General features: G+C 32.7%; 2 protein-coding genes across 2 annotated transcripts; both read left to right on the top strand.

Moving 5' to 3' along the window:
* Window positions 1-756: 756 nt before the first annotated feature.
* Window positions 757-8,392, top strand: LOC115961059 (probable disease resistance protein At5g66900). Its single transcript, XM_031080107.1, has 6 exons — window positions 757-1,137; window positions 1,513-1,578; window positions 1,703-2,064; window positions 2,359-2,570; window positions 2,669-3,292; window positions 7,950-8,392. The coding sequence occupies exons 1-6, from the start codon at window positions 757-759 to the stop codon at window positions 8,390-8,392; spliced, it is 2,088 nt and encodes a 695-aa protein (XP_030935967.1).
* Window positions 7,298-14,542, top strand: LOC115959165 (probable disease resistance protein At5g66900). Its single transcript, XM_031077477.1, has 9 exons — window positions 7,298-7,362; window positions 7,551-7,840; window positions 7,950-8,435; window positions 9,838-9,893; window positions 10,700-11,296; window positions 12,021-12,421; window positions 12,811-13,172; window positions 13,369-13,580; window positions 13,679-14,542. Exons 5-9 carry the CDS (start codon window positions 10,717-10,719, stop codon window positions 14,515-14,517), a joined length of 2,394 nt encoding a protein of 797 aa, XP_030933337.1. The 5' UTR covers window positions 7,298-7,362; window positions 7,551-7,840; window positions 7,950-8,435; window positions 9,838-9,893; window positions 10,700-10,716; the 3' UTR covers window positions 14,518-14,542.
* The last annotated feature ends 467 nt before the right edge of the window (window positions 14,543-15,009 follow it).

Here is a 15,009-nt window from a genome sequence, read left to right on the forward strand (position 1 = left end):
TTTTTGTGTGCTTCTCACGTGATTTAAACGTTAGTTTTTTAACACCCAACTAACAGAGGTATTAATTTGGCAGATAGGAATAGTTTAAGGAGTAAATTGGCTGGTATAAAAGTTTAGGGGTCTTTCGGTCAGTTGCTGAAAGTTTAGGGGGTGTATATGTATTTTTCCCAACTAAAAAAAATATTGATTACATAAGAATTGTTGTTGTTTCTCAAAAAAACTTTTTATTAATTTATTTATTTTCGCTCCTTTTTAATCTTTGCTGTGATTGGGATTCTGTATTCGCTTCATTTGACTTTACCATTATTATCTATGTTTTCTATTTACAGTTTTATAACAAATGAAATGTGCCTTGGTGGCAACTTTCTAACTAGATTGCTTTTGGATAGGCAAATTTAGGATTTTATTAAAAAATAACTATAAAATCCAAACTATATTATTAGTTAGGCAAGGTTTGAAACAAATTTCATTTCTAACAAATCGAGTCCAAAGGACTCGATTTTGTTCTGAGAAAATCAAGTGTGAGACACTCGATTTCCAAGTGAGTATCGAAATCGAGAGTCAGACACTCCATTTCCAAGTGCAAATTCACTGGGCAAAATCGAGTGTAGAAAACTCGAATTGTTAGAAACCAAATATGTTTGAAACGTTGTCTAACTAATAATATAGATTGGGTTTTATAGTTATTTTTTTAATAAATTCCGCAAATTTAAGTGCAATATTTTTTTTGTCCCCGTTTCTAAAACTCTGAACCTGATGGTCATTGTGCGAAGACTATTTCATCATATATGGGATCGGGAGCCTGAGCTATTTCATCATATATGTGATCGGGAGCCTGAGTTCCAAAGTGATGAAGATGCAATTAACCAGCTGGAGGTACTGTTGACACATATTGGATCCAGTCCTATATTATTGATCTTGGATGATGTCTGGTCTGGATCAGAATTTCGTCTTGAGAAGTTTAAGTTTGACATCCCAAAGTTCAATATTCTGGTGACCTCAAGAACTACATTGCCAGAATATAGCTTTACATATGACTTAAAACCATTAAATGATGAAGATGCAATGACTTTGCTTCATCACTTTGCATCTCTGCAAGATGGGAGTTCTCACATTCCCGATGATGTTATCAAAAAGGTGCTTTATCAATCTGTGAGATATATATATATATATATATATATAAATTAAATTTTCTTAATTTTACTTATAGTTTTCATCATTGGGTAAGGTATGCATTAATGTATATGCATATGAATGAAGAAATACATTCTAGTTTTGATCTTGAATAGTACATATGTAATACCATATGTACCTGCCAAAATCATGCTTTCATACTTATACTTACGTTTGAGCTTGCTTGATTTGTTTTGAACCATTTGGCCCCAAAATCCTACAAGCCTTGTTTTCATGTTTTCAAACAATTCATGTGATTTGAATAGATATATCATTGGCTTATATTACCCCTGTGGCCTCCAAAATATAACTGATTTTATTCAGTTTCTTATATTACAGATAGTGAGAGGTCGTGGGGGGTTCCCACTAGCCCTCAAAGTGAATGGCAAATCACTCTATAAGAAGGTCCTACAAGCCTTGTTTCATATTTCCAAACAATTCATGTTGTTTGAGTTACTATAGCATTGGCCAATATTACCCCTGTAGCCTCCAAACTTTGACCGATTTTATTTGGTTCCTTAAATTACAGATAGTGAGAGGCTGTGGCGGGTTCCCACTGGCACTTGAAGTGATTGGTAGATTACTGAGAGAGAACCCTGTTGAGGCCTGGTGCAGTATAGCTGAGAATGGGTCTAATAGTCATTATATTTTCAATTCTAATTCTGATTTGCTTGATTGTCTTCGAAAAAGCCTAGAATTTTCAGATCATGAGGTCATCTTCAAAGAATGTTTCATGGATCTAGGTTCATTTCCTGAAGACCAAAGGATCCCTGTTGCTGCCCTTATTGATATGTGGGCAGAATTACATAAACTAGATGAAGTTGGCAACAATGCCATTCACAATTTAAATAAAATCGCCACCCGGAATCTGGCTAATCCTGTGAGGAAAAGGTATACTGACCCTTTATTTCTATGGTCTGATATCCTTGTAGCCTCTTTCTTCATTTAACCATTGCTAGTTGCTAGATATAATTAGTAATAACTCTGCACACAGCCTTAGGCACAAATTATTGTAATGTCTTATAAATTATAACTTAATTAACTTCTTATGGCAATAACATTTTATCATAGATTATTTGAGATATAAGTTTTACATTTGAAGAAAAGAATCTTTTATTTTTTTATGAACCATTTGAATAAATAATTTGAACCTTTTCTAACTTATAATTTTTGCCCATTCATCAGGAAAGATGCAGGTGAGATCAACAAATATTATAATGAGGACTATGTCACACAACATGATCTTCTTAGAGAGCTAGCTATATTTGAAAGCTGCCAGGGGCCAGAAAGACAAAGGCAAAGATTGATTATGGACATAAGTGGAAACACTCTACCAAGTTGGTGCACAGAACAGGATCAGCAACCCATCAATGCCCGCTTGTTATCAATCTCAACTGGTTTGAATATGTTTCCCTCTATCACACACTTGCATAAACATGCGTGCACACAATACATGTTGAGTGCCCTCTCACATCGTATATAATACTTTTTGCAGATGAATCGTTACTGTCAACTTGTTGCAACATTCAAGCACCCAAAGTTGAGGTTCTAGTTCTGAACTTCCAGACAAAGAATTACAGCTTTCCTAACTTTGTGGATAAAATGGATAATCTCAAGGTTTTGATAATCACTAATTATGGTTTCTTTCCTACCGAATTAAGAAATTTTCAACTACTCAAGTCTCTACCCAATCTAAAGACAATCAGATTGGAGAAGCTTTCAATCCCTTCCCTTTGCAAGGCCCCTGTATTGTTGAAGACTTTGAAGAAAATATCATTGTTTAGGTGTAATATTGGTCAGGCTTTTGGGAATTGTACTATCCAAGTTTCAGATGCATTGCCAAATCTAACGGAGATAAACATTGACTATTGCAATGATCTTGTGGAATTGCCTGCAATGCTGTGTGATGTTATCCTCCTAAAAAAACTCATTATCACCAATTGTTGTCAGCTGTCTTCACTTCCCAAAGGAATTGGAAAGCTGGTGAATTTAGAAGTTCTTAGTCTTAGGTCCTGTACTGATTCATCTGAGTTGCCAGAATCAATCAAAAGCCTCAATAAGTTAAGACTTCTCGACATATCTGATTGCCTAAGCATTACACACTTGCCAAAAGAGATTGGTGAGTTATGTAATTTAAAAAAGCTCCACATGAAGTTTGCTTGAGCTTGCATAAAGGGTTGCCACTATTAACTTCAAATCTTGAGCAATTGAAGCTTGTGATATGTGATGAAGAGAGGGTCAAGTTTTGGGAGCCTATCAAGGAAGTTCTTACCAATCTAGAGGTCAAGGTGGCTGAAAAAGATATCAACTTGACTTGGCTTCTCAAACCATGATTTTCTGAGAATTGTTTCCTTTTTTAAAATTTTGTAGGTTTTGTCATGTTATATCATTCTCTTCCACTCTTTGTTTCATTTTTTCCCTTTATGTTTCGGTCATACCAAATACATGACAATATATATATGTGTGTGTGATTGCTGTAATACTTTGAATTATGTATATCAACATACTGCCAAGGAGGTGGGTTGAGCTTGATGCTCATCAATGCAATATTTCACTTGATTGTGTTATTAATTACACTATTCGCAAACTCACACAATGCATGAGAATATATAATTATTTTAAGATATAATAATGTATAATTTATTTGCTAAATTTTATTATAAATAATTTGTTCTCCCTAAAAATTTAAAAATATAAATAAATAAATAAATAAATAAATATATATATATATATATATAAGTAATTTCTATCACTCCATAAGACACAATCAATTAATTTTATGATTTTTTTTCTTTGGAAAAAAATATTATTTTCTCCCTAAAGTTTGTATAAAATTAGACACATATAATAGAAATTAAGGAAAATAAACAAAACAAAAAAGTATAATGTTTTTAATAATTTAGGAATGATTAAAAAAATAATAGTTTGAAGGAAAAAGAAAAAAAAAAAAGTGAACTTTATGCAAACTTTAATAATGAGGCAAATGGTCTTAGTTTTTTATTTTTCATTTGGTAAATTTACGTCTAAATTCATAATTAAGTATTTTCTTAGTGTGCATATCAACAAAAAATGGTGCCCCATCCACAACTTTGGAATCGACTGTCCATATCACATTTAGATCTTGATTTTTACGTGTTTAACGGTAAAAGTCTTGAGGTGGATAATACAAATCTAACTTTTGAATCATAAATAGACAAAATGAAATCTAACCTAACTTCAAGTGGGTTATATGTAATTACCTTTTTTTTTTTTTCTTTTTCTTTATTGTCTTTCTCATAATTCATAATGACATAATGAGTTGCCTTTCTTCTCATTTTTTATGAGAAAATTGCCTTTCTTGAGCAAAAACATAAAAGAAGAAGAAGAAAAAAATAATAAAAATGAGGAAAATTTTAAATGTACTATAAGTTTTACAAATTGATATGATAATTAATGTGATTGGTGGGCTTAAACCACTCATTGACAAATATTTGAATTTTCCTTTTATAATGAGTAACATGTCAGTTTTTAAATTCAATGTAGTACAATTTGTAATACCCATACTACTACTCTAATAATAACAGTAGAATCATTAAAAATGGCTGCTGAAGCTACCACCATTCCTCCTCTTACTCCTTACAAGCTGGGCAAGTTCAATCTTTGCCATAGGTGTGTATACAATACACCTTGTAAAATTCTTTTTTATATATTTCTTTTCTAGTATGATCTGAATTGTCAATGTATGTGATGTCTTCTTCTTTTTTTGTTTGCCTTTGATTTTTTTTTCTTTTTTTTTTTGGCTGAATTTTGTTTGCCTTTGATTTCGCAAAAAAATTAAATAAAGGGTGTATGTGACAAAGGTCTCAAGAAACCCTAGTTTATAATAATATATGTCGTTTTCATACCGTAACACTCCTGCCTTATTTTTGCATTTCTTGTCTGTTCACATCAGTGTCTGCTTCGTGTTTGACCAAGAAATGACAAAGTTTTTCTAGAATTCTCTATGTTATTCTGCTGAAGGTCTAAGACTTTGCTAATTACGCTAATTTTAAGATTGATGAACAAAACAACACGTATTAGCTGACTTGCTGAACTACTCATTTCATGAGTTGTCAGTGATGATTTTTTCCCTCGATCTCAAAAGGGACAATCAAGCTGTAATTTACTTTATCCGAAATTTGTAATTCATCGGTATTGAGTAAATTGTTGTTAGATTTGCAGATTAAGATATTTGATAGTCAAAATTATTACCGACTCACTGAATATTTAATAAAGTTAGATAAGCATTTGACTTTTAATAGACAGAACATTGTTAGACAAAAATAATTAACTTAACAATAAGAATTAATCTTTTTTTTTTTTTTTTGAGAATCCTTTAATTAATCTTAGTGACAACTGACTTTGAATTTTTTTGATTTTATTGTATTCTTTTTTACCTAGCAAGTAGTAATAACCATATTTAATATGAGCAGCAATAAATGTATTACTATGTATTATAAAAGAATCATTTGGTATCTTTTCACTTTCTCAAAGACTAAGTGGGTGCTATTTTAGATTTTCATGAATTTCTTTTGTTCATAGACTCCAAACTTTGACTCTCTCAGGTGAAATCTTGACTAAATCCTTACTTAAACATGAATTTACCACTTAAAGTACTTCAATCATTAGTTAACATACAAACAAGTTATAGCAAAGCATATGCCAAAAGCGTCTTTATAGATCTTTTGGTCTGCTATTTACCTTTTTTCCTATCTAGGAGAAAGGCTATTTAATATGCTCATTCCTTTCACATTCATTAAGATTTCACCATAAATTTAATTAAAGATAATAGAACACCAAGACCTGCTCAGATACAACCTACTAATTGCTCGGAATTATATTATTTTACCGAGAACCTCATATAAAAAAAAAGGGGAAAAAGTAATGAAAAGTGGAACGTCAATAGCACATTGGCTGTTTGACTGTTCACATGAACCCGTTTCACTTAATGTCTCCTCTGGATCTTTGGCTACTCATCAGTTGTGAAGTTAGAAATTTATCTTTGAAAGCTATATATATATATGAGATAAGTTCAAGTTACACTTAGTGTAATTTTTTAGAATTACATTTTTTTTAAACCATTTAAATTTAAGTAGATCCAACGGTTAAGAAAAGAGTATAATTATTACAAATACTCTGATTAGAATCTAATTAATTACTCTCATTTATTACCTTCTAAACTTATCTCTAAACTCAAAAAAAGTTACACTCTTGACTTTCTCTCTCTCTCTCCATTTCTCTCTCTCTCTTTCTCCTCCACCACCTCCACAGGTTGCCGGCACAAAAAAAAAAAAAAAAAAATGGCGTACAAAGATTATAAAGCATTCAAGTAGCAATTGAAGAAGGTTCGCACATGTTACTCCATTGTAGAGCCTGTGGACAGTTTCGTAAAAGACAAGTATAGCATCATACACATTGTTGACTCATGTTCCCAACAACAAAAAGGTTTTTTTTTTTTTTTTTGATATATATATATTTCTGTGTATGAAATATAAAATAGTATTATAATTTGTTGATATATATGTATTTATGACAATATTATTGATTCTGTTCAAATCCTGTTTTAATTTATCCAATGGAATAAAATATTTTGATACTAATTTTTTTTTTTCTTTTTAGGGTGATACCAATCTATTTTATATATATATATATATATATATAACCTAAAACTATCAATTCAAGAAAGTGGGATATATATAAAACAATAAATTTAATTTAATTATATAAAATAATGATTTTAATTTTCACTGCTCATTCATTTTCTCTTACCGATTCCACCCTGCCACATCTTTAGATTCATTTCTTTAATTTTCTTTCTAGTTTCTTCTATCTCACGTGATTTTTGGTCTTCTCTTCCCCTATTTTCATCTCTCATTTATCCATCACCAAAACCCATCACAACCCAAATCCAAAAAAAAAAAAAAACCCATCACAACGGGATATTCAAAACCGGGTGCGGCTACTATCACTGGACCCGTTGAATTGCGGACACGTGTCCACTATTAGACACGTGTCCGTATCCTAACGCGCCCTTCCCTTCAGAACCCATCACAGCTATACTCTCCTACTAAAGTCTGATACTCCCACATTATTGCTAAACTCTGATGCTCTCTTCTTGTCTCTTGTCTCCTCTCTCTCTCCAAGGATGCCTCTACGGGTCTACTGCTCTGTGTAAATTTCTTGAAACTATCTCATCTTATCTTTTAATTTCTGTTCTCATCGTAAGCTTCATCTTCATCTCTTTCTCAAAAAAAAAAAAAAGTTTCATCTTCATCTTTTTTTTTTTCTTCACGAAATTAATAACATTGATTTATGGATTATATTTTATTTAAATGAAAATTATGTTTATTTTTAGACAGGTATGGGGGCAAATTGATAAGGTAATTTAAAAATTTTCAAATTATTTAGGATATTTTCAAAAAAAAAAAATAAAATTGGGGCGTCAAGGCCCCCCTCGGTCGTCAGGTGGCTCCGCCACTGCTACTCGTCCCAACACCAGGCAAGATCTTATCTGATTGGGCTACCGACGAACGAGATTGGCTTGAAATTCCGGACACCGTTGATGAAAAAAAAAAAGATCCGACCGGTTGAACATGGACTAACATGGTGCTCACAAGATCTATAGGCAGAGGCCCTTCCTTGGTGACAGGTAATTAAATGCTTATTTAAATTTTGTTATATGAGTTTGTACCTATTTGGTGAACGTACTCTGCAATTCTCTTTGTATACTAAGTCTATGTCTTCCACTGGTTTTGCAGGAGCATCTTCTTCGTCATCATCCTTAACACCTCGATTGAAACGTGATGTTTTTTTAAGTTTTTGTGGCAAGGACACCCGTCATAATTTTACGGATCATCTATTTACTGCGTTGAAAGGCAATTTCATTGAGGTGTTTAGGGATAAAGAAGGACTCAAGCAAGGAACATTCATCGATTCAGGGCTCACGAAAGCAATAAAAGAATCCAAGATCGCAATTGTTGTTCTCTCAAAAAACTATGCTTTCTCAAGATGGTGCTTGAAGGAACTTGCCCAGATTGTTGCATGCATAAAAGAGACGGGTATAAAAGTTATACCCGTCTTTTATCATTTGGATCCTTCTAATGTAGGGAGGCAGAATGGAACTTTTGCTTCAGCCTTTGCTAAACATAAAAGGGACTCCAAAGTTAAGAGTGAGGGATACAAAAGTGGAAAAATGCTTTGAAATGCGTGCGCAAGATTACTGGGTTTCATGTAACAGACACCACGTAAGTCTTCCTTTTCTGCTTTGAATAGATGTGTGTTTGGATTTTTTATTTTTGTCTCAGTTAGTATTTTTTTTCTTTTCTTTTCTTTTGCAAATATAAAATTGAATCCTAGCTTCTTCATTTTTTTTATTTTTTTTAAATAACTAAGTTTTCAGGGTTTTATTACAAATTTAAAATAAAAGAAGTTACAAAAAATTATATCTTTTGATAAATTCTAAGCAAATATGGTACCAAACTTGGATAGTCACTTTCTTCAAATTATCTGTAATTATCAGACTAATACAGTAATACTTGACTGACTCAACATGTATTACTGACTCAACATGAAATTTTTATTGTTAATTTTTAATGTTTCAAATCAAATTGAGTACAGGACCCTTTTTTTTTTTTTTGGATAATTTTATAGTTACAACTAGGGGATTCAATGTAATCCAATTAACAAAGACAAAGCTAATTGGATTCAATGCTCCCTGGCTTTTCAAAGTTTCTCTGGTAGATCCATTGAGCTAACCTTTACCAAAAAAAAAAAAAAATCATTTACTCTCTTCATTTTCCTTAAACATTTTCGTAGTAATTGATATTATTATATAGTATCATCAATTTAGGTTGAAAATACACATGATGATATATATATAGACACACACCTAGCTAACAGACTTTTTTTTACATGTTTTTAGGATTCCTAATCAATATAGATCATGCCATCTATAAGTGTTAGATTAATTAAATATCAGTTTTCAAATTATACTCCCTCTAAAACTCAATAGTTATTATATTTTTATGTTTATACGTGTCATTTATATTACTCTTAAATCTGTGAAATGTAATTCATGAAAATATATGAAATCTTTATCATTAAATTAACAATGCTTTTAGTGAACTTTTTTAAATACACATTTAAGATGTCATTAAATATTAATTAGAATGAAAAATCAATTGAATTCAACCAAACTTTGGCCAGTAAATAAAGAAATGGTGCCTCTGCATTTGCACAGGCTACCAATTAGTTAGTCATAACTCATAACAAGCAAACAACATATTAATAAGTAAACTAGAAAGATATCAAATGTCAACAAACAATAATCTATCCAAAAGGCTAAAAACTCAATTTCAGATAAGAATACAAATGGCAATAAGACAAGAAAAGGTTTATTTTTGCTCAAGTTGAACTCCCTACTTATGGGAAAATGCAGCATTTTTACATTGGGGGTAATTTTAGTGGGTTTGGGCCTGCCTCCTCACTATCAAACACCCTAAGTTTCCCACCTTTCTATTTGCTTCCTTTTATTGTTCTTCATGTTTATTCCTTTTGGCTGCTGACTAAAAATAGTAAGAAACCTTGAGTTATTTTCATCTCTTATGCCTATCACTGCCTCTTCAAAATTATTTTCCTTTGTTATAGATCTGAATCAACAGTTATCCAGCGTATCAGTGGAGACATACGTCGTGAATTATATGGTAAATTCTTTACTTTTACTAAGGAACTTGTTGGACTAGTTGGAATGGAATCATGTGCGGAGGAAATAACAGAATTATTAAGTGTTTGTTGTAGTACATCTTCTATAGTTTTTAGTGTACCTCCACTATAAAGTTCTTAAAATACTATCAATTAATTTAGAAATGAGATTTGATTTAATCACGACATCAATGTTTTGAATGGATAGAATTTTAAGAATTTTGTGAAGTTTCCCTAAGAACTTTAGAGGATGATAATTCACAATTAGCATATGACACAATCATCATGTATAAGACCAAACTTTTAGCCTATAGTATATTATACTGACAATATTTAGTATATCTAACAAAGCATTACTTATCATAAAGAATGTTTAAGGCACTAACATATGAACAATATATACCCTATGTTTTGCAGCTTGCTTCCCTTTTAAGTCTATACTTGATTTAGGGGAAAAAAAAAAAAAAAAAAAAAGAAAAAAAAAAGAAAAAAGAAAAAAAGTCTATACTTAATAAAACAACGAAGTCAATGTGCTTAGTATTGCATTCCTTCTTATATGAAGTGGAACATAGAAAGTAGGATATAATATTTTGAATAAAAATCCTCATCCTACTTATATTTATTACTTCAGAGTTTAGTCTTCTAATCCCCTTTGCATTCATCTTTCATCTCAAATGGTTTGCTTTGATTCTCTGCTCCGTTTCCTTATCAGCACAAGGATACTGATCAAGAGATATAGAAGAGTAAGAGATCTAAATTGCTTTGTCATCTTTGGTTTCTTTTCTAGTGGCAGCACCATTTGTTGGGGGGGCCTTTCCGGAAGCAATGTTTGGAGAAGTATTTAAGGTGTTGCATGACACAGTTAAGAATGTGGGAAGCAAAGTCCTCATGTTCAAATCTTTTTTTAAAAACTTTGAATTCAATTTAGATCTTTTAGCACCTGTGGTTGAAGAGATAAACGAAAAACTTGACTGCCCAGAACAAGAAACACACAGCTTGATCAAAAAAATGAAGGCTGCCAAACAGCTCATTCACATTTGCTCAGAAATCCGAGAGTCGAACAAACTTTACCACATTGTTGCCAAGAAACTAATCGAGTCGGATGAGGCCATTGTGAGGTTCTGTAAGGTTCATATGCAAGCACAGAATAGAGGGGATATTTTGCAGATTTTGGAGCAGTGTAAACCTACTCGGGAGGAAATGAAGTTGCCCATCTTGAAGATAGATTTGTTGTCATGCTCAGTTCCTAGCCCCCCGGATTTTACTGTTGGGCTGGATGTGCCTTTGAAAGAGTTAAAGACTCAGCTGTTGAAGGAGAAGGAGCAGCAACTTCTACTGACTGCTCCTGGAGGATTTGGAAAGACTGCATTGGTGAAAATGCTTGGTCATGACCAGGAAATTAAAGGTATTTGATTTTTTTTTTTTTGGTTGTTGTTGTGTGTCTAATTTAATTTATAACTGGAAAGTGTTTCCATATTCTTAAGTTGAAAAGAAAGACTAGTCTGTTAAAGATTTATAACTGACCCAAACTTTTAGAACCAAGGCTTGGTTGTTGTTATTGTTACATTTTCTTCTATTTATTTATATTGTTAGTAGGTGGATCCTTTACAGTAAAAGTAAACTGTTAGGTACTACCACAAACAAATACATAGAGAAGTAACTCATTGCTGAATCTTAAATTGAACTATTGCTTGAGCATCATATACATGACTGTGATTGGAATGAACAGAATTGCATTCACACATGAAAATTCAAATTTCTGCAAGTTAAATTAAACTACAGTTTGAAATAAATATATGTCCCATTACGTTGTTTTAGCCCTTTCAACAATAGTAGCAGTATTTTTGGCACATTTCATCCTTCAGAACTGCTGCCTTAGAAGAGTAGTAACTGGTAACAAAGAATATGTAAACTAAAAAAAATACTCATTACATAAGAATTGTTGTTGTTTCTCAAAAAAATATTAATTAATTAATTTATTTTTGCTCCTTTTTAATCTTTGCTGCGATTGGGATTATGTACTCACTTCATTTGACTTTACCATTATTATCTATCTTTTCTGTTTACAATTTTATAACAAATGAAATTTGCCTTGGTGGCAACTTTCTAACTAGATTGCTTTTGGATAGGCAAATTTGAGGACAATATTTTTTTTGTCCCCGTTTCTAAAACTCTCAACCTGATGGTCATTGTGCAAAGCCTATGTCATAATATATGTTATCAGGAGCCTGAGTTCCTAAGTGATGAAGATGCAATTAACAAGCTGCAGGAACTGTTGACACAAATTGGATCCAGTCCTATATTATTGATCTTGGATGATGTGTGGTCAGGATCTGAATTTCGGCTTGAGAAGTTAATGATACATGTGCCAAATTTCAATATTCTGGTGACTTCAAGAACTTCATTTCCAGGATTTAGTTTTACGTATAACTTAAAGCCATTAAATGATGAAGATGCAACGACTCTGCTTCGTCACTCTGCATCACTGCAAGATGGGAGTTCTCACATTCCAGTTGTAGTTATCAACAAGGTGCTTTGTCAATCTGTGAGACATATATATATATATATATTAAGCATCCATATATATATATATGTACGTATGCTTAATTTTATTTATAATTTTCTCCATGAGGCAAGTACTTATGTATATGCATATGAACGAAAAAATAAATTCTAGTTTTGGTCTTGCTTATTACGTAATACCATATGTACCTGTCAAAATCACGCTTCCATGCTTCTACTTAAATTTGAGCTTGCTTGTTTTGTTTTAAATCCATTGTCCCCAAAATCCTACAACTTCGTTTTCATATTTCCAAACAATTAATGTAGTTTTAAACTTTTAATAACTATAGCATTTGCTTACATTGACCCTGTACCCTCCAAACTAAAACTGATTTTATTTGCTTCCTTAAATTGCAGATAGTGAGAGGCTCTAGCGGGTTCCCACTAGCCCTCAGAGTGAATGGCAGATCACTCTGTGGGAAGCCTGTAGAGGCTTGGTACAGTAGAGCTAGGAAATTTTCTAACGGTCATTCTATTTTCAATTATAGTTCTGATCTGCTTGAATGTCTCCAAAGAAGCCTAGAATTTTCCGATCATGAAGCAATTTTCAAAGAGTGTTTCATGGATCTTGGTTCATTTCATGAAGACCAAAGGATACCTGTTCTTGCCCTCGTTGATATGTGGGCAGAATTATATAAACTTGATGAAGATGGCTTTGATGCCATTACCAATTTATATGAACTCACCACCCAGAATTTGGCTAATCTTGTGATGATAAGGTATGCTAACTCTTAATTTTGATGGTCTAATATTCTTGTAGCGTGCACAGCCTAAGGCACAACTTATTTTTATGTCTTACAACTTAATTGGCTTCTTATGGAAATAATAGTTTATTATAGATTAGTTGAGATGTACTCTTTGCATTTGAAGAAAGAATTTGAATCTTCTAACTCCTAATTTTTGCCCATTCACCAGGAAAGACGCAGGTGAGATCAAAAATTATTATAATGAAGACTATGTCACACAGCATGATCTTCTTAGAGAGCTTGCTATATTTGAAAGCTGCCAGGGGCCAGAAGGACAAAGGCAAAGATTGATTATGGACATAAGGGGAAACTCTCTACCAAGTTGGTGCACAGAACAGGATCAGCAACCCATCAATGCCCGCTTGTTATCAATCTCAACTGGTTTGTTCATGTTTCCCTCTATCACACACATGCATAAACACGCGTGCACAAAATACATGTTGAGCGCCCTCTCACATCGTATATAATACTTTTTGCAGATGAATCGTTCTTGTCAACTTGGTGCAACATTCAAGCACCCAAAGTCGAGGTTCTAGTTCTGAACTTCCAGACAAAGAATTACAGCTTACCTGAGTTTGTGGATAAAATGGATAATCTCAAGGTTTTGATAATCACCAATTATGGTTTCTTTCCCACTGAATTAAGAAATTTTCAACTGCTCAAGTCTCTATCCAATTTAAAGACAATCAGATTGGAAAAGGTTTCAATCCCTTCCCTTTGCAAGGCCCCTGTATTGTTGAAGAGTTTGAAGAAAATATCCTTGTTCATGTGTAATATTGGTCAGGCTTTTGAGAATTGTACTGTCCAAGTTTCAGATGCATTGCCAAATCTGATGGAGATAAACATTGACTATTGCAATGATCTTGTGGAATTGCCTGCAGTGCTATGTGATGTTATCCTCCTAAAAAAACTCATTATCACTAATTGTCATCAGCTGTCTTCACTTCCCAAAGGAATTGGAAAGCTAGTGAATTTAGAAGTTCTCAGGCTTAGGTCCTGTACTGATTTATCTGAGTTGCCAGAATCAATCAAAAGCCTCAATAAGTTAAGACTTCTTGACATATCCGATTGCCTAGGCATTAGACACTTGCCAAAAGACATTGGTGAGTTATGTAATTTAAAAGAGCTCCACATGAAAGGGTGCTTGAGCTTGCGTAAAGGGTTGCCACCATCAACTACAAATCTTGAGCAATTGAAGCTTGTGATATGTGATGAAGAGAGGGCCAAGTTCTGGGAGCCTTTCAAGGAAGTTCTCACCAATCTAGAGGTCAAGGTGGCTGAAAAAGATATAACCTTGACTTGGCTTCTCAAACCATGATTTCTGAGAATTGTTTCTTTTTGGAAAATTTTGTAGGCTTTGTCAACTTATTATCATAATCTTCCACTCTTTTGTTTCTTTTTCCTTATATTTCGGTCATATTGAACACATGAAAAAATATATATCTATAGAAAATATGATTGTTGTAAATCCTAGAATTATGTAGATTTTTGTGTTGCCTTAATTTTATGGGTTTTTTGGGGACGAAAATATTGGTTTCATATAATCAACGGAAAGTAAAAATGTTTTTAATTTAGGTACCATAACAAAAATTAAAAGTTTGTATATTGTAAGAACAAAAATTAAAATTCCACGCAAACTTTAATAACGAGACAGACGCTGTTTTTTTTTTTTTTGGGTTAAGGGGAAAATACAAACAGAGCTATCTCACCATAACAGTGAGAACAGAGTTAGTGGTCCTATTATACAAAACACCATCAGCATCTGTATTAACAAAATACAAAACATCAGGACTAGGAGGATTATCAAAAA

Source organism: Quercus lobata, chromosome 9 (assembly GCF_001633185.2).
Source record: "Quercus lobata isolate SW786 chromosome 9, ValleyOak3.0 Primary Assembly, whole genome shotgun sequence".
NCBI lineage: Eukaryota > Viridiplantae > Streptophyta > Magnoliopsida > Fagales > Fagaceae > Quercus > Quercus lobata.

Coding starts and splice junctions, on each gene's coding strand:
- LOC115961059 (XM_031080107.1), top strand. CDS start 757: ATGGTCATTGTGCGAAGACTATTTCATCATATATGGGATCGGGAGCCT. Junction 2,571..2,668: donor CTTGTTATCAATCTCAACTG/GTTTGAATATGT, acceptor TACTTTTTGCAG/ATGAATCGTTACTGTCAACT. Junction 3,293..7,949: donor ACACTTGCCAAAAGAGATTG/GTGAGTTATGTA, acceptor CTGGTTTTGCAG/GAGCATCTTCTTCGTCATCA.
- LOC115959165 (XM_031077477.1), top strand. CDS start 10,717: ATGTTTGGAGAAGTATTTAAGGTGTTGCATGACACAGTTAAGAATGTG. Junction 11,297..12,020: donor TCATGACCAGGAAATTAAAG/GTATTTGATTTT, acceptor GCTTTTGGATAG/GCAAATTTGAGGACAATATT. Junction 13,173..13,368: donor GCTAATCTTGTGATGATAAG/GTATGCTAACTC, acceptor CCCATTCACCAG/GAAAGACGCAGGTGAGATCA.